The sequence below is a fragment of the Argentina anserina genome, chromosome 5 (assembly GCF_933775445.1).
Source record: "Argentina anserina chromosome 5, drPotAnse1.1, whole genome shotgun sequence".
Taxonomy (NCBI): domain Eukaryota; kingdom Viridiplantae; phylum Streptophyta; class Magnoliopsida; order Rosales; family Rosaceae; genus Argentina; species Argentina anserina.
In genome coordinates this window covers 26205602-26218742 of record NC_065876.1, presented here as the reverse complement: position 1 = coordinate 26218742, position 13141 = coordinate 26205602, and the positions used below count along the sequence as shown (strand labels likewise).

The 13141-nt window shown below is 37.3% G+C and overlaps 1 protein-coding gene and 1 pseudogene across 1 annotated transcript; both read left to right on the top strand.

Moving 5' to 3' along the window:
- The first annotated feature begins 417 nt into the window (after nt 1-417).
- LOC126795833 (probable LRR receptor-like serine/threonine-protein kinase At3g47570) lies at nt 418-3503 on the top strand (annotated as a pseudogene).
- LOC126795832 (leucine-rich repeat receptor-like protein kinase TDR) lies at nt 3504-11092 on the top strand. Its single transcript, XM_050522577.1, has 4 exons — nt 3504-3754; nt 10221-10450; nt 10838-10875; nt 10922-11092. Exons 1-4 carry the CDS (start codon nt 3504-3506, stop codon nt 11090-11092), a joined length of 690 nt encoding a protein of 229 aa, XP_050378534.1.
- Nucleotides 11093-13141: the final 2049 nt, after the last annotated feature.

Here is a 13141-nt window from a genome sequence, read left to right as displayed (position 1 = left end):
GTCCAAGTTAGTTTTCAATCTTCATAGACATTACTTACCAACTAGTCTGCAAGTGATTACTCTTTTAAGACAGTTTTTCCCCCAACTTCCAACTAATTCAAAGTCTGTTATATCTGAGAGTATTGAATAATGCATAGGAATGATGGTAGATTTCTGTAAAAGAGAGGTAGTGTAGACTAGTTGATAATTTTAGTGCGAGGCTGCCAAGTCTCTCCCACTACCAAAATTCAATATCCACCAGATGACCTTCAAGTCAAAGTCTGTAGTCTCTCCTCCCTGCGCAACAACGCTGATAACAACTGATGAGTGTTATCACTGTTGCTAAATACCATGCACATTTTTGAAAGCTCAACTTGATTTGCCTTGCATAGTTTCTCATCACCACCCGATTAGCTTCCTGTTGCTCATACAAACTGAATGGAGAACTTCACATACCTTCATGTCCTGACCCTTCTCCTTTTCACCAGCCTTCTCCAATCCACCACTGTTGTAAGCTCATTTGGCAGGGAAACCGATTACTTGGCTTTGCTCAGAATCAAAGAATCTGTAGTCTCCGATCCGCACGGGGTCTTGAACTCATGGAATGACTCTGTTCACTTCTGCAATTGGGGAGGAATTACTTGTGGCAGACGGCATCAAAGAGTAACAGCCTTGAGCCTACCACACGCTTATTTGCATGGAACAATATCACCTTACATTGGCAACCTCTCATTTCTCAGGACCTTCAGCCTTTCCAACAATAGCTTCTCTGGCAAGATCCCCCGACAAGTCGATCATTTGTTCCGACTGAGAAGTCTCAATTTGTCTTACAACATGTTGGAGGGGGTAATTCCGGCCAACCTGACATTCTGCCCGGAATTAAGCATCTTAGGCATTGGAATCAACCGCCCTAAAGGGAAAATTCCATCAGAGATTGGCTCGTTGAGGAAGCTTGTGTATCTTGGTCTCTCGGGAAACAATCTGACGGGAGGCATACCACCTTCCTTTGGAAATCTTTCATCAATGACAGAACTTCACTTGGCAGCTAACAATTTGGTGGGTAGCGTACCAGAGGAAATAGGCCGATTGAGAAGCTTATCTATTTTTATCATTGGTACGAATAAACTTTCTAGTATGATCACTCACACCCTTTTTAACCAATGTTTTAAAAAACTCGGGTTCAAAGGCTCGCATAAGGTTTAAAAACTTTAAAACTACTTACATAACGTCTCTGTTTTTTCGATTTAGACACCGAGACTCGCCTTTTACTCATTATGTTACGTTTTTTTACGTCTTTTACGCATTTTACTACGTCTTAAAAATAATCTTTTTAAATATATTTTTATATTTATTTATATAATCTGTTTAATTTGATAAAAACTATCTAAAACGTTTAAATTATGAATTTCATTATATCTAAATGCAATAAATTGGAAAGTTCTTATGTATATTTGTTCTTTTTGTATGTGTATAATTATATATTTACACATTTAACTACTAATTTTTTTATAACATAAGGCTTACGCCTTATGCACTTCAAGTTCTAAGACTCAAGGTTCTCAAGAAAACGCCTTATGGTACGTCTTCGTTTTTTAAAACATTGTCTTCTCAGTTGTGGATAATAAGTTTAAGGGAAGTATTCCACCTGGTATAGGCCTAAACATGCCTAAGCTCCTGGAAGTGTACCTTGACATAAATGGATTCTCTGAACAAATCCCAACTTCTATTTCCAATGCATCTCAGCTTCAGGTGCTTGATCTTGTGCAAAATAATTTTGTGGGGCAAGTTCCCGCAATTTTTGGAAATCTTCCTTATCTCCAAACTCTCAGCTTGGAGTCTAATAATCTAGGAAGTAATTCATCTCATGATTTGGGATTTATAACATCCTTGATAAATCGCAGCAATCTGGAATGGCTTGCTCTAGATGGTAATAAGTTTGGAGGTGTTTTACCCAACTCTGTAGCCAATCTCTCAACCCAACTGATTAGATTCTACCTTGGGAGAACTCAAATAGTGGGAACAGATCCTGAAACATTGGGAAATCTCAAAAATTTAATAGTTGGGCATGGAAGATAATTTTGTTCAAAGGCATCATTCCAACTTCTTTTGGGAAGTTAAAAAAGCTGCAAGAGTTATATTTAGCTTACAATAGATTATCAGGCCGGATCCCATCTTCCTTAGGAAACCTCACCCAATTGTCTCAACTCTACTTACACGCAAATGAATTAGAAGGAAACATTCCTCCAGATATTGGTAACTGTCAAAGTCTGCAGGTAATGGATATATCAACAATATGCTTATTGGAGAAATACCACCAGAGGTTATGGGTCTTTCCTCGTTATCTCTCTTGCTCAACTTATCGCAGAACTCGTTAATTGGCAGCCTGCCTGTGGAAGTGGGTAAGTTGAAGAATATATGGACACTAGACATCTCTGGAAACAATCTCGCTGGAGTACTTCCAGAAACTGTAGGGGAATGTCATAGCCTTGAAGTTTTACCTTCAGGCCACGTTTGGTAACCGGAAAGGAAAGGTTTTGAAATCAACCGGGAAAGGAAAATGTTTCCATGTGGGTGGGGAGGGAAACATCCATCACATGGAAACATTTTCCAACAATTTTCCTTTCATTTTGAAACAAAGGAAATGAAACACTTTCTTTTCCCATGTCTTACTTTCCTGGTTACCAAACGTGACCTCAAGGCAATCTCTTTCAAGGTATGATACCTTGCTTCTTTGAAAGGTCTTCAGTATTTAGATCTTTCGGGGAATAACTTGTCAAGCCAAATTCCAAAAGATCTGCAAAGACTTCCATTCTTGGTATATTTGAACCTTTCGTTCAATAATCTGGAGGGTGAGGTACCGAAAGAAGGTGTTTTTCGAAACATCAGTGCAATATCATTTGAAGGAAACACAAACTTTGTGGTGGTGTTTCAGAATTGCAGCTACCAGCATGCCCCATTGAAGTACCAAAGCAAAGAAAGTTGCATGGTTTCAAACTGAAGTCCACAATTTCTTTAGTCGTTGGATGCTTTTGTTAGTGTGAGTAATGGAGCCAATTAGGGTGTGATTCAATGGGAGCTAATTAAGGAGTCATTTGTGGTAGGAATATACAAATATAGGTTAACTGTACTCTTGTTAGCTTATTTATAGAACAAGAAGCATTCAGTCTATTCTACTTGGTATCAGAGCCATTTTTGTATCCTCTGTTTTTTTCTCGGTTTGTGTTTTTGGTAACCTGCAGCAGCGTAGTCACCTGCGGATCACACGGCCCGGCAGTGGTCCTGCAGAAGCTATTCCCATCAAAGCTCGCCGGTGGCGAAATCCGGAACTTCGTCACCGCATTCGGATCGTCCGCCTTCACCACAGCCTTGACCACCACCTCTTCTCCACCACGCCATTAGATTTGAGATTGACGGGTTCGCCGAGCTCAGAGCTAGTGTCGCTCTCGATCTTCGACGACGTCGTTTCACTCTCAGTAGCCGAGTCAAGATTCAGCGAGTTCCTAAGCGACGCGATTGCCTCGTAGATGTTCCAGCTCAGCCTCTGTAGCTTCTTCTACATCGCCGACGACTCTTTTACTCCGACGACGGAGGCTGAGCTCTCCGAATACGACGCCTTCGTCCCTTTCGATCTGTCCTCCGTCATCATTAGCACGGTCTGCTCCACAATCTCCTCGTCCGTGCTCGCCCTACTCGACCAGCACTTTCGGCTACTCACCGACCCGACCCGACCCGGCGTGGCGCGGCCCAAATTCTGTAGTCTTGGTTGTGAGTGCAGGTTCACCGAAAGTGCAAGTGCACCCAAGACAGGTTCATATCAGTTTTTTGTGTTTCCGCTGCATAATTCCTGATTTTTTAATTTGATTGTCAATGGGTTCTGGAGAAGAAGCTAAGAGTTATCAGATCAATGATATTCCGAAATTTGAAGTATCTATTAAGACTTCTGAAACTGGTTCCTTTGGGGGAACCAAACTCAATGGGACCAATTTTCGTAAATTGAAGAGAATTATGACAGCTCATCTTCGAGGAATGCACAAGATGGGGCATGTAACCGGAGTAACTAAGGCTCCTAGTGCAGATGATATTGTTGCCTACACTAAGTGGGACGACGATGATGGTCTTGTAATGTCAATCTTGTGGAAAACTATGAATGAAGAGATAGTTGATCTAGTGGAGGCATGTGACACTACGCAGGCAATATGGAAGACACTATAAGGCTTATATACTAATGACTCTGATTTCATACAGGTTCATGAGTTAATGTGCACATCTTTGGCGATGCAACATGATGGGTAACCGGTAGCGCAATATTTCACCAAACTGAAAAATATTTGTGATGAGATTGATGTGAAATGTCATTGCATGATCAAGAATCAGGAGGATATTGTTTGGTACCAACAAGAGAATGAGCTTGAGCGAGTTCACCATTTCCTGAAAGGTCTTGATGTAAAGCATAACAGTGCGAAAAAAGAATTACTCAGAAAGACCAAACCCCCTAGCCTAATTACAGCTTTCACATATATCCATAAGGATGAGTCTCAGTAGGAGAGTCTTCATCAGGCACAAGTTGAAGTTTCCAGTCTTACTGTTCATGCTAGATCTCCAACACCACCCTTTCAGCAGGTAACTTCAGCTCTAGTTCATCAGCAAGGAGCACCACCAGGCTTCGGGAATCAGCCCCGCCCTCTTTGCTCTTATTGTCATGATACTAACCATGCTCGTGCGACCTGTTGGAAGTTGTATCCACACCATAGGCCCAAGAGGCCTAATTATCATCCTAAGGCAAAAACAGCTATTCAATTAGTCTAGGAACCATATATCTATGGTGTGGTTGGACATGATCATCATACATCAGGAAGAGCAACACCTACCGCATCCATAGCTGGTCGTGGTAAAATTGGTATGGCTTTAAATATTTCTAACTTTGTTGGTTTTGATACATGGATTATTGATTCTGGTGTGTCTGATCATATGACTTATGACAAATCTTATTTTACCGTATTGTCTCCTCCACCAGTACCCTATGTTACTAATACTAATGGTGAGGCATTCCCAGTGTTAGGGAAAGGGTCAGTTCGTATTACTCCCACAATAGAGCTTCACAATGTGCTATATGTACCTGTTTTATCTCATCATTTGATATCTGTCCCACAATTGAACACTGACGCTAAATGTTATGTGACATGTTTTCCTATATATGTGATACTTCAGGATTTTCTCACCGAAGAGTTAATTGGTCAAGGGTATCTGATGGACAGGTTGTTTCATCTCGATCAGACATATGCGGTGGAGAAACCAGGGGCATAGTCTCGAACCGCTTTAATCTTCACTTCTGACAAGTTAAGTGAAGTTTGGTTATGGCATCGTCGCTTATGGCATCCATCTTTTAGTGTTATGAAAAAATCAATGTCTACTTTGTTTATTAGTGTGGATGAGTCTTTTTTACATTGTGAGACATGTGTTTTGGGCAAGAGTCATCGATCTACTTATTCCCCTAGTACTTTTAATAACAGTATTATTCCTTTTGAATTAATTCATTCTGATGTTTGTGGACCCTCCAAAGAGTCTAATGCGTCAGGAATGCGGTATTATGTGTCATTTATTGATGATTGCACACGTCTTTCATGGATTATTCTCCTTAAAACTAAAAATGAGGTTTTTCCGGCTTTTCTAGCCTTCTATACCACTGTCCAAACACAATATAATGCCACAATTAGGGTTCGCTCTGATAATGGGGGGGGGAATATGTGAATCGTGTCTTTCAAGAGTTCTTTAACACACACGGAATTTTTCATCAAACAACGTGTCCTTACACACCTGAGCAGAATGAAGTTTCTGAAAGGAAAAATCGTCATTTACTTGATATGGCTCGGTGTATCCTTTTTAGTGCCCATATGCCTAAATACCTTTGGGATGATGTTGTCCTCACTTCTGCCCACCTCATTAATCGTCTTTCCTCTCGTGTTCTTCAGGGAAAAGTTACATATGAGGTGCTTGCATCTCATGTCTCATTACTATCTTTTCATAATCTTCATGCTCATGTTTTCAGTTGTGTTGCTTTTGTCCATCTTCCAAACATCAGAGGTCTAAGTTGGATTTCCAGGCAGTTAAATGTGTGTTTGTTGGGTATGGCAAACATCTGAAAGGATACCGGTGCTATCATCCACCTACCAGGAAGTACTATGTCACTATGGATGTTACTTTCTTTGAGAACATGAGCTATTTTACCTCTTATGATACTGCTCTTCAAGGGGAGAATTCATATTTTGAAGAATTGTATCATGGAGAGGGAAAGACAAGTAAGCCAATAGATATGGTGACAGGTTCAGTTGAGATTACCAATGTGTCAGCTACACAGGAACCACCAGATGATTTTGGTGTAGTCACTCCAGAGATTCAGGTACTAGAAGATGACAACACAACTGCCCATCATGTCTCCCGTATTATTGTTTATACACCTGACCAATGCTCTCTTGGTACAAAAGATCACTCATATGAGATTAGTAATTCTAATGGGGCTAATACTAGTGAGACTAATAGTAGACAATATGTCTTGCCAAATAGGTCTATTCGGGGTCAACCAACAAAAAAATATGAACCTACCATTCAGGCTAAAGCTAAGTATCATGTGACAAATTTTATGTCTACCAAAAGATTGTCTAAGCCATATGAATCATTTGTGAATCAAATATCTACTATATTAGTACCTAAATAGGAAGCACGGAAACGTTCCTTCACCACGTTTCCCGCTTCCGAAGTAGAACCACTCCGAAAACGTCCAGAATCGCTCGGAAACGTGTTTCCAGAAAAATGTGTTTTGAAAACGCGGTGGAAACACGAGTTTCCGAATTGGGAGATCCAAAATGGAGGAAAGCAATAGAGGAAGAGACAGAAGCATTACAAAATAACAATACTTGTGAGCTTATATCTCCACTAAATGGCAAGAAGGCTGTGGGATGTCGTTAGGTGTTTACAGAGAAGCATAATCCAGATGAGTCAGTGAGCCGGTATAAAGTACACCTAGTAGCAAAGGGGTTCACCCAGACATATGGCATAGACTATGATGAGACATTTGCACATGTTGCAAAGATAAACACTATACAGGTATTGCTCTTTTTTGCTACTAGCTTAAACTGGTCACTTAGACAGTTTGATGTTAAGAATGCATTCCTTCATGGAGAACTTACAGAGGAAGTGTACATGGATTTTCCGCTTGGATATGTGGCCGCTTCTCCAAGTAACTTTGTATGCAGATTGAGAAAGTCTTTGTCTGATCTTAAACAGTCACCTTGTGCTTGGTTTGGAAAATGCTCACAATTCATGAGGAAAATTGGCTACAGATAGAGTAATTTAGACCACACATTATTTCTTAGACATCAACAAAGGAATGTAACAGCTCTAATTATATATGTTGATGATATGATAATTATTGGAAATGATACTGTTGAGGTGGATATATTACAGAAACAGCTAGCCACATAGTTTGAGATGAAAGACCTAGGTACACTCAAGTACTTCTTGGGCATTGAGATAGCCCGGGAAAGTGATGGTATCTATCTGTGTCAGAGGAAGTACATCCTTGATCTACTAACAGAGACATGTATGTTGGATTATACTCTCATTGATACTCTTATTGAGCAGAACCATCGGTTAGCAGAATATCATAATCAAGTGCCTACTGAAAAAACTCGTTATCAGAGGCTAGTTGGACGCCTGATTTATTTATCACAAACCAGGCCAGATGTTGAGTATGTAGTAAGTGTAGTGAGTCAGTTCATGCATAATCTCAGTGTGGACCACATGGATGTTGTTGTAAGGATTTTGAAGAACTTGAAATCAACTCCTAAGAGAGGAGTAATGTTTTCTAATCACAATAATATCCTTGAGGTTTGTGGCTTCACAGATGCAGACTAGGCTGGAAATATTACAGATCGGAGATCCACATCAGAGTACTTTACCTTTGTTGAGATCCACATCAGCCTAAGTATGCTATGCAGCTGTATTGTGACAACAAGCCATCTATTGATGTTTCATAGAATCCTGTGTAACATGATCGTACAAAACATATGGAGGTTGATCTTCACTTTATAAAGGAGAAGATAGACACTAAGATCATTAGCTTTTTTTTTGTTCCTATAGAAGAGCAACTTGCCGATATACTCACAAAATGAGTGTCTAAGAAAGCATTTTTATGACTCACTTAGCGAGTTTGGTATGGTTGATTTGTTTGCACCAACTTGAGAGAAAGTGTTAGCGTGAGTAATGGATCCAATTAGGGTGTGATTCAAGGGAAGCCAATTAGGGAGTGATTTGTGATAGCAATATACAAATATAGGTTAACTGTACTCTTGTTAGCTTATTTATAGAATATTTTAATGTAAGAATTTATCGTCCAATATACAAGAAGCATTCAGTCTATTCTACTGCTTTCTTCTGTTTGCAGTCATGTTAGCTCTTTATTGAAGGAGACAACACTCAAAAGAAGAAACGCTACTGGTGGATTCTCTCCAAGCAATCAAATTGGATCAGGCGGTTTTGGCTTTGTATACAAATGCATAATTGATCAACAAGAAAACAACAACATTGTTGTTGTAAAGGTCCTTAACCTTCAACAGTAAGGAGCTTCCAAGAGTTTTGTGGCATAATGTAATGCACTTGCACATGAATCTTGTGAAGATCTTAACATGTTGCTCTAGCACGGATCACAATGGTAATGACTTCAAAGCTCTAGTTTTTGAGTATATGTCAAATGGAAGTTTAGAGGAGTGGCTGCACAGAAAAACCAAGTGATAATTGTCATGGACCCATCTTGGGAGCCCAATTTTCATATAAACTCACTCTTTTTTTTTTGAATTTATACCCAATTAATTATTTCAACATTCCTTATAGGGTTTATTTTTATAAATTCATTTTTTTTTCGTTTTAGCTGACTTTACTGTTTTGCCCTTCTAGTTGAAAAAGAAAAACATCTCCTAAATAAGTAGTTACAACTAATCAATTTTTGTTTCCTTATATAATACTTATTTTATGTTCCTGACATGAACACACATTCTATATATATGCTCATTTTGTTTCTAATACAAATTTGTAGTTCTTATCTTTCTTATATGAAAGTAGTATTTTCTGAACGAATTTCATACATATTTTTCTCAATGAAACCAAATGTTACCGCATAATATTGAGTACGAGAGATGCAAGAGAAAAGCAATCATGCATGGTACTTCTCGCCTACTCTCCTAGTCATAGTTGAAGAAAGATTATTGAAAGAGAAGAAAAAATTGGAAGATATGAGATCAAGAAATATAACATGGTTTGGTAAGTACTTTATACGTTATGCTAAAGGTCCTAATCTTCTTTTTAAATAATGTTGTCTTCATTATATGTATATTTAAACAAGACAATCTTGTATTCTTTATAGGTATATTTTCTTATTCTAAAAGTACCTCATCGTAAGGTACTGGTCATTTTTTTTCTAGATTATATTGTCTTTCTTATAAGTATATTTTCTTATTCCTAGATAATGTTGTCTTCCTTATATGTAATTAAACAAGACAATGTTGTATTCCTTATTGGTATATTTTCTTATGCTAAAAGTTTTTCATCGTAAGGTACTAGTCATCTTTTTTCTAAATTATATTGTCCTTCTTATAAGTATATTTTCTTATTCCTAGATAATATTGTCCTCTTTATATGTATAATTAAATAAGACAATGTTGTCTTTCTTGTAGGTACATTTTCTTATGCTAAAAGTTTCTCATCGTAAGGTACTCATTTTTTTCCTAGATTATCTTGTCTTACTTATAGGTATTTTCTTATTTTACTCAACTCCTAGAGGTTAAGTATATCATTAAACGACTCATATTAGTCAGACATATTATAAAAAGTATGATAGAGTCAAATAAATATTTATGTAATTTTAGTAATAATAAATTACCTATAATGAAGGTAGCAATAAATTGAGCTTTAATCATGGAATAATCTCAACTTTTTTTTTGTTAGAATGGGGTAAATTAGCATGGAATCACAATTATGGTTTTTAATTTGGGTTCATGGCATGTTTAGTAAATATTTATAAAATTAGGTTCTCTTATCCACGTCCAAACTATTTTTTTAATTAATAATTAATCTAATAAATAGAATTTTGTGTAAAATGAAGATGTGAGCTTAATGTAAAACATGTATACCCAAATGGGTGTATATTTAAATACCCCACAAACCAATTAGTGTCTAAACCTTCTTCAAAGACTGGATATTGCTGTTGATGTGGCTTCTGCACTGTGTTATCTCCATGGTCATTGCGAACCACAAATCATTCACCGCGACTTGAAGCCGAGCAATGTTCTTCTTGACAATGACATGGTTGCTCGTGTCAGTGATTTTGGGTTAGCAAGGCTCATCCCACCGACCGCAGATTCTTCTGAAATTCAAAGTAGCACAGGTGGGGTAAAGGGAACAATTGGCTATGCTGCTCCAGGTAATAATTAATCTTTCATCATGTTTTTCCTAAATTTGTAGCATGGTAGCTTACAGTTAGTATAACACAATTGCATTGAAACCAACTGAATTTTTAAGCCCTACGTACTAGTTATCAATATAAGATAAGAGATCTCAATTATTGTACCAATTGACCAGACATATATCATCCCTTTCTCTAAAATAGAAAGGATATTGATGATAGAAATCAACTCTCCCTATTTCAATCCAACAGTGAAATTCATTTATTTAATACATTCATACATCACTAACCACTCGATTATAAAAATGATTTTATACTAGTCTGATTCAAGAGAGTTTGTGTGCTACTAGTTCTAAATTTTTTGTAAGCAGAAAACTGATACACTTGATTGTTTTATGGTTGCAGAGTATGCAGCTTGTATAGAGCCATCAAAGCAAGGGGACGTATATAGTTTTGGGATACAGTTGCAATATCCATACTTATGTTAAGATGGCCATACCGGGAAGACTAATGCAGATTGTGGATACCACTCTTCTCGCTACTTTAGAAGAGACAGCACCTGCAACAGGGGAAAATGAAGTGAACTGCATCATTGGTTACAGAAATGATGAAATTGAAGCAGATGAAGAAAGATTGACGGTGACAATTTTAGCAAGATGAACACGTGTGGAAGTGCATACTTCTGACCCTTAAGATTGGACTTGCATGCTCGGAAGAATCACCGAGGAATAGGATGTCTATGGAGGGGGCCCTCAGGGAATTACACCTTATTAAAAATGGTTACATAGTATTGACATCCGTCGACAGAGTCCAAGAAGAAGCTAATCCAACAAGAGGTACTGTTGTTTTTTTCTTTAATATGTGTAAAAAATATGATTTTCCTTTTCTTTTCTTTTTTGTCTTTTAACATTTCTTTTTTATTTATTCTGTCTTCAATTTCCTCTATATGATTTCACAATCCTCATGTTGGTGTCAATACTTACACAGTACTCTCCATGGTCATATCTGGAGTGCTGGTGTCCTTCTACACGCTCTGTTGGTTGGTGTTCTTCCAATACAAGGGGACTCTATAGAAGCCGTTTTTGAGTCAGTCAAGACTGTGAAGCTTGATTTCCATACAGGTATATGGGAGTCAGTTTTCAAACCTGTGGGGGATCTTGGGAGAATGCTTGTTACATTTTACTTAGATGAAAACACATTTATTTCTTAAACTATGACAAATATCAGATCAAGTGAAATAAGAATTTCTGAAAACTAACTTGTTTGGTTGATGCTGTTGAAATCCATTCAAAATCTTCTCCTAGATTCTCTCCATGATATCTCTTTTGTTAATGGGACAAAATGAATGAGAATAACGTGAGAGCTCTAGCAGAGATAAGAAGGATATATATATATGCAGTGAGTTTCTCTAACTGTAAGGAACTTCCTAACCACCTTAATCTGATTTATCCTTGTCCTGATATCCCATATTTGAATTTCAAATCCTAAAAAAACTCTACTACACAATATCAATCCGATAAACATATATAATGTGCAATAATATTTATGTAACAACTCAAGTCCATAAATTCAGTTACTGATATAGAAAATATATAATGCTAGTTCATAAAATTGTTTTATGCATAATGTAATTACATTACAATCTCCCACTGAACTAGTAGTATATATAATCTATATTTGCAATAGAATTTTCTTGAGTTACGCATATGAACTCAGTTTACAGGTCTGTTTTCCAAAATCTTGCCAATTCAGTTCAACCATAATGAATCATAAGAGATTTTGATAAAGTAGATAATTACCAGTCCCTTACAACTACAACATGACAAAACAAAACATATAGATTACCACTAATATAAGACATGCTTCACATAAGTAATCGAATTGAAGCATATGATCCAGATGGCTAAAATGCACTGCATACGGTACTTATATGATATAAGTAAAAGGCTTAAAGTATATACTCAACTTAAATTATGCAGTAGCTCCTTATGAATGAGATTAAATTCATTCATGTATTCATATATATAAATGTAATACACAATGAATGCAGAAAATATCAGCAATTGCAATTATTCATATATATTGTATTGTATGACAACATTTTACACTGAAATGGCATAGCTAATCATCAAAGCTACTTAAAACTCCCATATTCTTCACATTACCCTTTTATGTAGGGGTGGGCATAAAAAACGGAAATACTGATCCCGTCCCGAAATTCATAGGGACGGGACGGAGGTCTAAAAATGTCAGTCCAGTCCCGATCCCGTCCCGTTTTATAATAGTGGGATGGGACGTGGGACGAATAATTTTTATCCCGCTTCGTCCCGTCTCGTCCCACCTTCAATGAAAACTTAAAAATTCTTATATATTTGTATCAAAATGAAACTAATTTATGTTCTTAATAACTCCAAAATTATATCAACTCAAATAATAATGGTAAATTATAATATTTTGAACATAATATGCATTTTTTTTGTTAAAATTTCATTATTGAATGTTACTTTGTTAATGAAAAAGTAAAAATATAGGTTTTTATTTAACTTCATAGGAAGGTGGGATTTGTCTCGTCCCGTCCCAATCCCGTTCCTATTCAAAAGAGTGGGATGAGCCCCGTCCCGTCTCATCCCGTCCTGTGTCCACCCCTACTCAAATGCTACTACTGGTAGTGCCTTTGTCAAGGGGTTTGCTAATTGGTTCCTTGTTCCA

Bases quoted from the DNA above. Each gene is read 5' to 3' on its own strand.
- LOC126795832 (XM_050522577.1), top strand. From the start codon at position 3,504: ATGTTCCAGCTCAGCCTCTGTAGCTTCTTCTACATCGCCGACGACTCT. The intron at 10,451-10,837 runs GTAATAATTAAT...TTATGGTTGCAG, and splicing joins AATTGGCTATGCTGCTCCAG to AGTATGCAGCTTGTATAGAG. The intron at 10,876-10,921 runs GTATATAGTTTT...ACTTATGTTAAG, and splicing joins AGCCATCAAAGCAAGGGGAC to ATGGCCATACCGGGAAGACT.